The sequence below is a fragment of the Budorcas taxicolor genome, chromosome 18 (assembly GCF_023091745.1).
Source record: "Budorcas taxicolor isolate Tak-1 chromosome 18, Takin1.1, whole genome shotgun sequence".
NCBI classification, from domain to species: Eukaryota; Metazoa; Chordata; class Mammalia; order Artiodactyla; family Bovidae; genus Budorcas; species Budorcas taxicolor.
This window is the reverse complement of record NC_068927.1, coordinates 27,745,426-27,759,499: the sequence shown is the minus strand read 5'-3', so window position 1 is coordinate 27,759,499 and position 14,074 is coordinate 27,745,426. Positions and strand designations below refer to the sequence as shown.

The 14,074-nt window shown below is 43.4% G+C and overlaps 1 protein-coding gene across 1 annotated transcript in view; it reads right to left on the bottom strand.

Annotated features, from left to right (window-relative positions):
* Positions 1-14,074, bottom strand: part of CCDC113 (coiled-coil domain containing 113) — a 31,493-nt gene that overhangs the window by 662 nt on the left and 16,757 nt on the right. The window contains exons 7-8 of the mRNA XM_052656578.1: positions 12,401-12,508; positions 415-570 (exon numbers count right to left, since the gene is read on the bottom strand). Of these exons, the coding sequence (XP_052512538.1) occupies positions 415-570; positions 12,401-12,508 (264 nt within the window). The remainder of the gene's footprint in view (positions 1-414; positions 571-12,400; positions 12,509-14,074) is intronic.

Genomic DNA, 14,074 nt, shown 5'->3' with positions numbered 1-14,074 from the left:
CTGTGTAAATGCATGGAATCAGGTTCTGAGTGATATTAAAATCCATTATTATCTCATTTTTTAAAAACCTGGCTTATCCATGTATTAAATAGCAATCACTTAATTATCCACGGTGGGGAGAGGGACTCAGAAGCTTCCAGAATTCAATAAGAAAATAAGCAACTAAAAACACACTATTGCTACAGAGTGTCTTCCTGATAACCTGAAAAGGCCCTGTCTTTAACAAGAAAAAGGAGCTTTAAGGAAAAACTTTTTTCAAGAAGTCATCTTTTATTTTGGTGTAAACATTGAAGCAATGACTGAGATTTCTCAGACATTACACATCCAAACACCTGCATTCTTAGCTCAGAAAACAAAATCCTAAACAAAAGATGGGGGGCAGTGCATAAGACATTGAGGGGTCTTGGGGCTCACCTCTGCGATCTCCACTTTCCTCTCCCACATCCTGATGGTCTTCTCCAGGTCCCCGTTGCGGATCTTCTCCCGGATGTACATCATCACCTGTGGAGCTCGGAACTCAGACAGCTGCTTCCGGAGCTGCATGTTCAGAGCCAGGGCCTTGGCCCGGTCCTGGGTGGGGGAAGGGACCAATTAGACTGTGGGGCTCCCTTGGCAGTTCCAGCCTCCTGGGACTTACTGGCCCTGGCAACTCCCCCTACTTTCAATGTTGTTCTAAAAATAACGTTTACATTTTCAAAAGAGTGGGTGAAATCACAAGATTCTGACTTTTTACAGATCCTGACATGTTTGTCCAGTTCAGAAACACTAAGTTCAGTCTACACAGTCTTTCTTCCTCCCTTCCTTTTTTCCTTTTTCCTTTCCTTCCTTTTTTAAGGAATGTGCTTTACTTTTGATTGCTTAGGGGCTTTTTTTTTTTTTTTTTGCAAAATATATATAACATAAAATTGCCCGTTTTAACCATTTAAAAATGTACAGCTCTGTGGCATTCAGTATACTCGAATTGGTTTGCAGCCTTCATCACAATCTGTCTGCAGAAGTTTTTCATTTTCCCCAACTGAATCTCGGTATCTATTAAACACTAAACTTCCCATACCCTTCCCTAACTGGCCCTGACAACTACCATTCTATTTTATGTCTCTATGAATTAAAAAAAAATTTTTTTTTGGTCTCACCGTGTGGCTTAAGTAAGCTTAGTTCCTTGGACTGCTAGGGGATTCCTTCCCCCATTCTCTCTGAATCTGACTACTCTAGATATAAGTGGAATCATACAATAGTTGCTCCTGCATGACTGTCTAATTTCACTTAGTGTAAATGTCTTCAGAGTTCATCCATTTTGTAACATGTCAAAATTTTTTCTTTTCTAAGGATGAATAAAATTCTGTTACATGTATGTACAGCTCATTTTGGTTATTCACCCATCTGTCAATGGACATTTGAGTTGCTTCTACATTTTGGCTATTGTAAATAATGCTACTACAAACCTGGGTGTACAAATACCTGTTGTTCAAATTCCTGCTTCCAAATTATTTGGGGTATATACCTCGAAGACAACTTGCTGGATCATATGGTTATTCTGTTTTTTTGAGGAATCTGTCTTTTTAAATTTTATTTTTTAAAATTATTATACAGTAAAACTAGTCCTTTTTTGAGTGGATTTTGAATTAGCATTGTCCTTTTAACAATTGTTTTGAATAGGCAACATATTCAATCCAAATGGTATAGAAGTACACAATGAGAAACTCCCATCCTACCCCTGTCCCCAGCCGCACAAGTCCCCTTCCAAGAAGCATATACTGCTTTTAGGTTTCCTGGATCCTTCAAGAAATCTCTCAGTTCAGTTCAGTCGCTCAGTCGTGTCCGAATCTTTGCAACCCCATGGACTGCAGTATGCCAGGCTTCCCTGTCCATCACCAACTCCCAGAGCTCGCTCCAATTCATGTCCATTGAGTCAGTGATGCCATCCAACCATCTCATCGTTTGTCATCCTCTTCTCCTCCTGCCTTCAATCTTGCCCAGCATCAGGGTCTTTTCCAATGAGTCAGTTCTTTGCATCAGGTGGCCAAAGTATTGGAGTTTCAGCTTCAACATCAGTCCTTCCGTTGAACACCCAGGACTGATCTCCTTTAGGATGGACTGGTTGGATCTCCTTGCAGTCCAACAGACTCTTTAGAGTCTTCTCCAACACCACAGTTCAAAAGCATCGATTCTTCGGCGCTCAGCTTTCTTTGTGGTCCAGTTCTCACATCCATACATGACTACTGGAAAGACCATAGCTTTGACTAGACGAACATTTGTTGGCAAAGTAATATCTCTGCTTTTTATATGCTGTCTATGTTGATCATAGCTTTTCTTCCAAGGAGCAAGCGTCTTTTAATTTCATGGCCGCAGTCACCATCTGCAGTGATTTTGGAGCCCCCCACTAACAAAAAAATGTCTGTCACTGCTTCCACTGTTTCCCCATCTATTTGCCATGAAGTGATGGGACCGGATGCCATGATCTTAGTTTTCTGAATGTTGAGTCTTAAGCCAACTGTTTCACTCTCCTCTTTCACTTTCATCAAGAGGCTCTTTAGTTTTTCTTCGCTTTCTGCCTTAAGGGTGGTGTCATCTGCATATCTGAGGTTGTTGATATTTCTCCCGGCAATCTTGATACGTTTGCATGGATAGAAATCTCTATATTTACTTTTTTTGACCCAAAGAGTAGCCAATTATATTCACTTTTTAAAAATACAATAACAGGAAGATTATTCATGAAGGGATATAAATCATTGTTTAGAACTATAATAAAGTCTACAGTTTATCAAGCACCTTCACATACACAACTCCTTTCAGTTCTCAATGATCCCAGGAGGTAGGAAGGAATCACTATCTGAGACTCGGAAATATTAAGTGATTTGCACAGAAATCTCACAAATTTTTTCACTCTCAAACACCTGCTATCAAATTCCAGACTTTCTCAATGTTAAAGTAGATGGTTGTGAATATCTGCTTTGAGCCTCAGTTTCCTCATCTAGAAAACAAGACTAATCAGATAACCTACATAGTGGTTATGAGAATCCAATGAAACTCTTAAGTGGCTGTCAGCTCTTAGCACAGGGTATGGTACACAGTAGCACTCAGTAAATTTTAAGAATAATGATCATACAAAGTTTTATCAATTCAATACCCCTTCAGCAATATAAACATGTCTGCAAGCCGATGAGTAAGGCAAGAGCCAAAGAACCTCTTCCCTTTTTGGAATTAATTTGGTTTTAGAACAATAAAGTAGAAATCTGGGGGGAAACAAAAGTAGAATATACAAAATTCTCCTAAAAGGAATTGGCATCTCTGGGGGCGCCTCATATTAAATCTGGGATCACTGGATACTTTGAAATAATAAACTCAGCAAATGTGCCGCCTGGAGACATCTTGTGGTGTGGGGAATCGGCCAGTGGATGGCACTGTTTCACCTGCCCTAGGCACCAAGGAGGCATTTATTGGCTTCAGTAATATTCTGGACTTCCCCAGTAGCTCAACTGGTAAAAGAACCCATCTGCAATGCAGGAGATCCTGGTTCGATTCCTGTGTCAGGAAGTTCACCAGGAGAAGGCATAGGCTACCCACTCCAGTATCCTTAAGCTTCCCTGATGGCTCAGACAGTAAAGAATCCGCCTGCAATGTGGGAGACCTGGGTTCGACCCCTGGGATGGAAAAATCCCCTGGAGGAGGGCATGGCAACCCACTCCAGTATTCTTGCCTGGAGAATCACATGGACAGAGGAGCCTGGCAGGCTACAGTCCATGGCATTACAAAGAGTCAGACACAACTGAATGACTAAGCACAGCCCAGCAATACTAGTGCTTGTTGATCAGTCTTCCTTAAAGATTACTCCTTTTCTTTTCTCCTCCATCTTAAAACTGAGACTCAGAAGCTTCTCCTCACTCCAGTACTCTTGCCTGGAAAATCCCGTGGATGGAGGAGCCTGGTAGGCTGCAGTCCATGGAGTTGCTAAGAGTCGGACACGACTGAGCGACTTCACTTTCACCTTTCACTTTCATGCATTGGAGAAGGAAATGGCAACCCACTCCAGTATTCTTGCCTGGAGAGTCCCAGGGATGGGGGAGCCTGGTGGGCTACCTTCTATGGGGTCGCACAGAGTCGGACACGACTGAAGTGACTTAGCAGCAGCAGCAGCAGAAGCTTCTCAAGCAAATCTCCAGGTAGTTAGTAAATAGATTCAAATCTTCTCCCCATGAACAGCAACATTCCAGGGGAGACACTCTGCAGTGAAGAAGTTTATCTAGGATGAAGCTGGTCTCCAGCTGAGCATACAGTCTCAACTCTGCCAGCTTTTATCCCTAAGAGATTTCTCCAGAAGCATCAGCTTAGATCTCTTCTAGATCATAGAAGAGGCACTTCTGCTGCTCCATTTCCACACTTGTTTCTTTCCAAGTAGGGAAGCTGGGAGGTACAATCTCTGTACAAGATAATCTTTGATCCTGTCATACTTGAGAAGCTGAAGAAGAAGTGAAGTCACCATCACCCATTCCAAAATCCAAAACCTTAGTGGTGGTTTTGTAGGACAGGAAGAAAGAGGACTGGACCTTCAAGTTCTGACAGCTTCTTATGCTAGACACCTTGCTGAGCTTTTCGAGTGGGGCCCCAAGAAGGGTCCTCCTGCCTGGGGTTGTTGGAGCCAATAGAATGAGAACCCATTCACTTCAAAAGCAAAGGAAGGTTTTCCTCTTTGATTAAACAAGTGAGATCTAGGAGCACCCACTCCAGAGCACACCGCTCCTGACAGGCTGCTTTATGGGGATCTTTATTCACTTTTATTTATCCAACTTTTTTCTCCCCCTCAATAAATCTTGAAGGATCTGCTGTATCAGCACATAAAGAATTTACTCTTTTTCAACAGCTGCATAATTTTCCACTGTACGGATGTACCATAATTTAACAAGTCCCCACCCCAGTCACTTAGCTTCTTCATCTCTTGTTACAACAAACAGTGCTGTGATTACAAATCTTTGGGGTATACATTATTTTGTAAAAATGCAAATATATCAGTAGGATAAGCTACTGAAAGTGAAATTGCTTATTCTAAGGCAGTGATTCTCAACCAGAAGCTATTTCCCCGCAGGAGACATTTGGCAATGCCTGGAGACATTTTTGCTTGTCATAGTTAGGGGAGTGCTACTGGCATCTAGTAGGCTGAGATCAGGGATGCTACTGAATACCCTACCATGCAGAGGACAGACCCCACAACAAAGAATTATCTGACCCCAAATGTCAGTAGTGTCTAGGTTGAGAAACTCTGCCCTAAGCATGTGAGTGTACACGATTTACGGTGCTGACTTGCCTTCTCTTACAATGATCAAGCCAATATACTTCTGCAGCAATGTTTGAAGACTGCCTGTTTTCCCTGTTCTCTCAACACAATCTTACTATTTCACCTGTGTTAGTTTAATGGAGGAAAAATAGTACCTCATTGTAGCTTTACTTTTTCTGACCCTTATGGGTGAAGAGGAACATTTTTAATATGTTTGAGGTTTTTTAGCTTTTTTGTAAACTGTTTAAGTCTTTGGCCTATTTTTCCTACTTTTTGTTAGATTTTTCCTATTAATTTCTAAAATGCATTTATGTTTTAAGAAAATTGGCTCCTTGTGATGTTAGATACAACATTTTCCCAGTTACTTATCTTTTGGCCTTACTTACGATGGTTTCTGTCATGCAGAAAAATTTTTATTTTTATATAGTTGACTTTATTGATTTCATGGTTTATGAGCTTTACATTTTAAATGTCTTCCCCATTCCAAGATCATAATAAAAATGTTCCCACTATATAAATTTAGGACTTTAATGGCTTTATTATTTACATTTAAATTTATGATATGACTGGATTAATTTCACCATTACATATAAGTTCCAAGTTAATTGTTACTAACTGAATAATCTGTTGTCTTTTATTACAATGTCACTTTTATCATAAACTAAATCCATCAGTATTAATGTATACTTATATCAATTGGCTTATATTTTTTCTTTGATCTTCCAGTCTATTCATGGTCTTTTGTTTTTTAATGGTCCTGTTTTAAATACTGTAACCTCATGACATGTCTCAGTATCTGGTAGGGCTAGTCTCCTCCTTATTAAGAATTTTAATTTTCCTATTTTTCCAAAAGAATTTTTGAGTCAGTTTATTTAAACCTTCCAAAAACTTTTGTTATTTTAATTGGAATACTGTTATTTCACAGATCAACTTAAATAGAACTAACATTCTTATGATGTTGACTCTTCCTAACCTAGTGTGTTATTTTGATTCCTTGCTTCACAAAAGAATCACCATCCTGTGACACTGGCATCACCTGGGAACTGGGTGAAAATGCAGACTCTCAGGCCATCTACCCAATCAGAAGCTGCTTGTAACAAGATTCCCCAGTTATTGATTGTCTTCTTCTGGTTTGAGAAGTGCTATTTTAATTCAGTTTAAGACAACCTAACAAAATTAATTTTTTATTAACTTGTTTTCAGAATGCAGTAAAAATTTGTCAGGAAGTATACAGTGCATACCTACTATCTGTCTAGCATGACACACAACTGTGGGGAGACCTAAAAATATATTCAGAACCATCAGCGGACACTCTTGTGAGGATGATGATTAGAGAATACCTGAGATGAATATAATGAAGTAAGAACTAGAGCATTAAGCACTAGCTACGAGGGATATGTTCAGAAGAGCAGGGACTGCAGTCTCACCCAGCACCCCGCTTGAAGAGCAGGGTGAAACTACAGGAAAGGCAGGCCATTGTTCCCATGCCCAGCTCCGGTGCAATGGTGCAGGGGAGAGGCTGTAAAACAAAGAGCTCCGGAATGTGGCCTAAGAAATGAACTTTACTTGGAACAGTGTGGGGATATCATGCCTAAGGACTTTGTGGAAAACAGTGGAGATCTTTGGGGTGAGTGGTTAAGATCAATCTGATAGTTCCAGTAGAAGTAGCAACAAGCAAAAAGTAGATCAGTTAGATCTTTAACTTAACCAGAGAAAGAGAAAATTAAGAAGAGCCTTCCTGAGAGTCTCTTGGACTCAAGGAGATCAAGTCTGTCATTCCTAGAGGAATCAACCCTGAATATTCATTGGAAGGACTGATGCTGAAGTTCCAATTTGGCCACCTGATGAGAAGAACTGACTCATTGGAAAAGACCCTGATGCTGAGAAAGATTGAGAGCAGGAGGAGAAGGGGGTGACAGAGGATGAGATGGTTGGATGGCATCACTGACTCAATGAACATGAGTTTGAGCAAACTCCAGGAGATAGTAAAGGACAGGGAAGCTTGGCGTGCTGCAGCCCTTGGGGTCGCAAAGAGTTGAAACAACAAATATGTGGTTAGAGCAAGCCTCAATGACTGGCAATGCTTTGCCCCTGTGATCGAGCCTGATGTTAATTAGATCAAGAATGTGGAGCAATTAACGTCTCAGGGTGTTAAGGCAGTAGAGCCATCAGCTAGTAATGAAGGAGGCTAACAGCTAGGTGTGGTACCAATAGAGGCAGACCAGCGCGAGGTTTAGCTAGAAGATGGAGGCGTCAAAGAGAACTCAGCTGAAATCACCCTGGTTGTCAGGGAGATAGACTCCGTGAGCGAGGCTGTACCCTCTGAGGAGCCACATCAGAGGCTACTAAGAGCAGGAGAGGGAGACTTTACTGAATAGTGCAGCCAAATCACTAAGCAAGAAGCAAAAATGATAACAAGACCAAGATATTGTTGCTAAAATATATTATCTAAAATGTCCAGTTTGCAAGAAAAATTATGAGATAGGAAAGAAACAAGGACGTGTGATCCACACAGGGACAAAAAGAGGCAACTTAAACTGCTTTTCAGAGAATCCAGAAGAAGGGCTTGGCAAAGTCTTCAAAGCAGCTATCATGAAGATGATAAAGAAACTCAAGGAGGGAACTTCCCTGGTGGTGCAGAGGATAAGAATCCTCCTGCCAGTGCAGGGGACAGGGGGTTGATCCCTGGTCCAGGAAGATTCCATGTGCTGAGGGGCAACTAAGCTCATGCACCACAACTACTGAGCCTGCGCTCTAGAGTCCGTACTCAGCAACTACTGAGCCCACATGCTGAAGCTACTGAAGCTCATGCCCCTAGAGCCTGTGCTCTGTAACAAGAGAAGCCATTGCAATCAGAAATCCTTGAAGAGTAACCCACGCTCGCCACAACCAGAGAAAGCCCATGCAGCAACAAAGATCCAGTGCAGCCAAAAATAAATTAAATAAATAAATCTAAAAAAAAAAAAAAACTGGGCAAAGGTCTTGAATAGATATTTTTCCAGGAAAGACAGACATGTAGCCAAAAAGCATATGAAAAGATGCTCAATATCGTTAGTCATAAAGAAATTCAAATCAATACCACTTCCCCCCTATTGCAAAGCATTGAAGAAAGCACCTGAAAATAACAAGTGTTGGTGAAGATGTACAGAAATTGGAACCCTCACTCATACATTTTCGATGGGAATGTAAAATGGAGCATCCAGTTTGCAAAACAGCTTGGCAGTTTCTGTAAATGTTAAACATAGAGGTACTATATATATATAGGGCTTCCCTGGTAGCTCAGTGGTAAAGAATATGTCTGCAATGCAGCATATGGGCATGCTAAGTCTCTCCAATTGGGTCCGACTCTTGTGACCCAATGGACTCACCAGGCTCCTCTGTCCATGGGATTCTCCAGGCAAGAATACTGGAGTCGGTTGTCATGCCTTCCACCAGGGGATCTTCCCAACCCAAGGACCAAACCCAAGCCTCTTAATTCTCCTGATTGACAAGCAGGTAGTTTACCACTAGAGCCACCTGGGAAGACCCTATGCTGCTGCTGCTGCTAAGTTGCTTCAGTCATGTCGGACTCTTCGCGACCCCATGGCCTGCAGCCTACCAGGCTCCTCCATCCATGGGATTTTCTAGGCAAGAGTACTGGAGTGGCTTGCCACTGCCTTCTCCGAAAGACCCTATGAGAAAAGGCCAATTCACAGAGACACGAAGCTGACTAGTAGTCACCCGTGGTTACCTAATAGAGGCAGAAGACATAAAGAAGAGGTGGCACGAATACACAGAACTGTACAAAACAGATCTTCACGACCCAGATAATCACGACGGTGTGATCACTCCCCTAGAGCCAGACATCCTGGAATGTGAAGTCAAGTGGGCCTTAGAAAACATCACTACAAACAAAGCTAGTGGAGCTGATGGAATTCCAGTTGAGCTATTTCAAATCCTAAAAGATGATGTTGTGAATGTGCTGCACTCAATATGCCAGCAAATTTGAAAAACTCAGCAGTGGCCATGGGATTGGAAAAGGTCAGTTTTCATTCCATACCCAAGAAAAGCAATGCCAAAGAATGCTCAAACTACTGCACAATTGCACTCATCTCACATGCTAGCTGGAGAAGGAAATGGCAATCCACTCCAGTATTCTTGCCTGGAGAATCCTGGAGACAGAAGAGCCTGGTGGGCTGCCGTCTTTGGGGTCGCACAGACCTGGACACGACTGAAGCGACTTAGCAGCAGCAGCACACCCTAGCAAAGTAATGCTCAAAATTCTCCAAGCCAGGCTTCAGCAATACGTGAACCGTGAACTTCCAGATGTTCAAGCTGGTTTTAGAAAAGGCAGAGATCAAATTGCCAACATCCGCTGGATCACCGAAAAAGTAAGAGAGTTCCAGAAAAACATCTATTTCTGCTTTATGGACTATGCCAAAACCTTTGACTGTGTGGACCACAATAAACTGTGGAAAATTCTGAAAGAGATGGGAATACCAGACCACCTGACCTGTGTCTTGAGAAATATATATGCAGGTCAGGAAGCAACAGTTAGAACTGGACATGGAACAACAGACTGGTTCCAAATCGGGAAAGGAATACGTCAAGGCTGTATATTGTCACCCTGCTTATTTAACTTATATGCAGAGTACATCATGAGAAACGCTGGACTGGATGAAGCACAAGCTGGAATCAAGATTGCCAGGAGAAATATCAATAACCTCATATATGCAGATGACACCTACCTAAGGGCAGAAAGCGAAGAAGAGCTAAAGAGCCTCTTGATGAAAGTGAAAGAGGAGAGTGAAACAGTTGGCTTAAAACTCAACATTCAGGAAACTAGGATCACGGCATCTGGTCCCATCACTTCATGGCAAACAGATGGGAAAAAAATGCAAACAGAGGGAGACTTTATTTCGGGGGGCTCCAAAATCACTGCAGATGGTGACTGCAGCCACGAAATTAAAAGATGCTTACTCATTGGAAGAAAAGTTATGACCAACCTGCTGCTGCTGCTGCTAAGTCGCATCAGTCATGTCCGACTCTGTGCGACCCCATAGACGGCAGCCCACCAGGCTCCCCGTCCCTGGGATTCTCCAGGCAAGAACACTGGAGTGGGTTGTCATTTCCTTCTCCAATGCATGAAAGTGAAAAGTGAAAGTGAAGTCGCTCAGTCGTGTCCGACTCTTTGCGACCCCATGGACTGTAGCCTACCAGGCTCCTCTGTCCATGGGATTTCCCAGGCAAGAGTACTGGAGTAGGGTGCCATTGCCTTCTTCGATGACCAACCTAGGCAATATATTAAAAAGCAGAGACATTACTTTGCCAACAAAAGTCCATCTAGTCAAGGCTATGGTTTTTCCAGTAGTCATGTATAGATGTGAGAAAACTGTATAGATATAAGGAAAGCTGAGCACCAAAGAACTGATGCTTTTGAACTGTGGTGTTGGAGAAGACTCTTGAGAGTCCCTTGGATTGCAAGGAGATCCAACCATTCCATCCTAAAGGAGATCAGTCCTGGGTGTTCATTGGAAGGACTGATGTTGAAGCTGAAACTCCAATACTTTGGCCACCTGATGCAAAGAGCTGACTCATTTTGAAAGACCCTGATGCTGGGAAAGATTGAGGGCAGGTAGAGAAGGGGACGACAGAGGATGAGATGGTTGGATGGCATCACTGACTCAATGGACGTGAGTTTGGGTAGACTCCGGGAGCTGGTGATGGACAGGGAGGCCTGGCATGCTGCAGTCCACGGAGTCACAAAGAGTCGGACACGACTGAGAGACTAAAGTGAGTGAGTGAGTGGTTGGTGGATGGGAATGAGGTGAGGTAAAATAAAGGATGTCTAGTGGATCCAGGGTTTCTTTCTGAGGTGATGAAAATGTTCAAAAATACTCAAGCTGGTGGTTACACAACTCTGGGAATATACTATAAGCCACTCGAATCTACACTTTAAATTGATACATTATTTCATACATGAATTATATCCCAATTGAGCTGTTTTTTTAAAAGTTAAGAAAATGAAAATATACTAAGTAGTTAACGCCAGGCTTTTAAAGATTGATCTCACATTTTACTTGTCATCTAAGAAGCATCAACACAAACAAAGAAGGACTACAGGAATTCCGCATAGAGAGAATACACAGATCTTTGCTTTGATTTTGTTATAGGCCACTCTGTACTGAGACCGGCTTTTTTTTTTTTATTTGCAAAGGATTCAGGCTCTCCACCAAGAATACGATGCGGACGCCACGGCAAAACTGAGTCAGATGTAGTAATCCTGTGGCTTCGGGACTGTTGCAGGTAGTGTCGGGGACACTTCAGACTCATTTGAGACAATGACAGTATTAACTGAACAGATGGATGGTTGTAAGAGGTTGACAAAGCACCCTGTCTGATCACCGCAACAAAGGCTGTGACATCTTTTGCCGGGATACGGAAACTGAGTTCTGTCTCCTTCAAAGGCTTATTCGAGGCTAAAGACTGGCAATACCAAACCTGATGCCAGGCCTTCAGAATACAAGTCCAGGGCTCATTGTCCCCCATCTTACCCCCAAAGTCGCTTTTGAGGATCCCAGGTGCATTTAGGTTGCGGGAATTCAACTCTATGTGCTCAGCCAAATACTGAGAGCACTCAACCCCGGTGCAGATGGAGGGAGCTCAGATGTTCACATGGTGACCGCAGGCCCTGGAGGGCACTGGGACGGAGGTCACAAGTCTACCATCTGAGCAGCCATCATACCAAGTGAGAGCTCCGTGTTTAAAAAGCTTTCTCTCCTTTGCATAGAATGTTATCATTTGCTGTGCATTCTTTTTCTTATATTGGTTACATTATTACACGCATCGTACATGTTTTTGCCAGGTTGAATACACTATACTTTGAATTTGGTACCTTATGAGTCACTTAAGGAATTCTCAAGGGTGATTTGGACTCTGTGGTTTCTAGATGATTTCTGACTCTAGATTCTAACCCAGCAGTAATTAAAATGCCAACACCATGGACTGGGAGCCTTCTCCTCTGATGGCCCAGAACTATTTTGATTTTTCTGATCTAAGGCTCTTCTAGACAGAAACCAAGGTGGCTGACTCAGATTCCTAGTTGACAGGAGGAGAAAAGCACAAGAAAGAGCATGTTTTACCCTCGCCTACCTCCTCTGCTTGTAGGGTTTCTTTTTCAACTTTTTCAAGTAACTCTTTTCTCAGCAAGAACTCCTTGGTCAGATTGAGGGACATTTCCATGGCGTGGTGTAGCTTGCTCTGCAATATAACAACACAGGAAGTCTTGAGCAAAGATGATCGCTATAGGAAAAAGAGGCAGACAACTCTTTCTTCAGCAGAATAGCAGGACCATCCAGGAACGTGGGTCTGTCCTTCTCATGACTCCAGATTTTCAGAATCCTGGTGCCTAAGAGGCAGGGGAGGACCTCGGGAGGCTTCTCACCTGCAAAGCGCCCAGACACACCTGGACCCAAATCCCACCCCACCGTTACTAAGAAAACCTCTCTAGACTTGGCCTGACTGCTTTGTAGGGTTGTGGTGCTTAGTCACTCAGTCGTATCTGATTCTTTGTGACCCCGTGGACTGTAGCCCTCCAGGCTCCTCTGTCCATGGAATTCTCCAGGCAAGAATACTGGAGCGGGTTGCCATTTCCTTCTCCAGGGGATCTTCTCAATCCAGGGATCAAACCTGGGTCTCCTGCACTGCAGGTGGATCCTTTACTGTCTGAGCCACCAGGGAAGGCTTGACAGAGACAGATCCTGGTAAAGTGTTGAGCACAGTGCCTGGCACACGGAGAGCACGTGGCCTAAGACCACCGTCATCTGGACGGACAAAGAGGTGGATGCTACTGTGAGCATGTGCGATCTCAAATGTGAGGTCTTCCCAGACCAGGAATCGAGCCCATGTCTCCTGCAACGGCAGCCAGACTCTCTACCATGGGGCCACCAGGGATGCCCCAGGGGCTCCCTTGACTGAGACTCACTCATAAAACTCACAGAAGAGAAGACGCTGTTGTCTGTCTCCTTCATGGCTAAACCCTCAGCACTTAGCCCTGTGCCTAGTGTGCCACAGGTTCTCATATATTTAGTAATAGAGGCAAATTATCCTTCATATTTTTTTATTATTTTGGAAATATGTATTTATTTGGTTGTGCTGAGTCTTAGATGTGGCACGCAGGATCTTTCATCTTTAGCTGTGGTGGCATGTGGGATCTAGTTCTCTGACCAGGGATCGATCCCAGGTCCCTGTATTGGGAGCAAGGAGTCTTAGCTACTAGACCACCAGGGAAGTCCCATTCTACATATTTGTAATGACATCTCTCACTTGGGTGTTTGACATTAAAATGAAAATGATCCAACCTGCTGCCCATCCATCCGTAAACATACTTCTGGATTTTTAGCAGTTTTTTGACAATTCTGACTGAGCACCTGCTTTGCCATTGTCCTCAGTGCTAGGGACACATCACTGACCAGTCAAGCTCTGTCCTGGTAGGCAGCCACAAAAACCTGCTTCTGAGAGGGGAAGCATCGGCCCATGGTTCCCAGAGGAGTCCCCATTCAAACCCAGGTAAGCCTGACTCTACAACTCACCATGCTGGGCCCTGCTTTCCGCAGGAGACCTGAGAACTGAGACACAGAAAAGTCAAACTGCGTCTCTCTCAGCTTCAGGCTGTGTCGCCTTAGGTCTCCCGTAGGCGTCTCCTCCCAGCTTCACCATCTGCTTGCTGTTATTCTCAGCAGGCTGACAGGCACCCTAGCCCCTGGGATTCTGACCAGAATGGCTCCCATCCTGCCCACCACGGCCTGTGTTCCGGCTGCTTGGGTT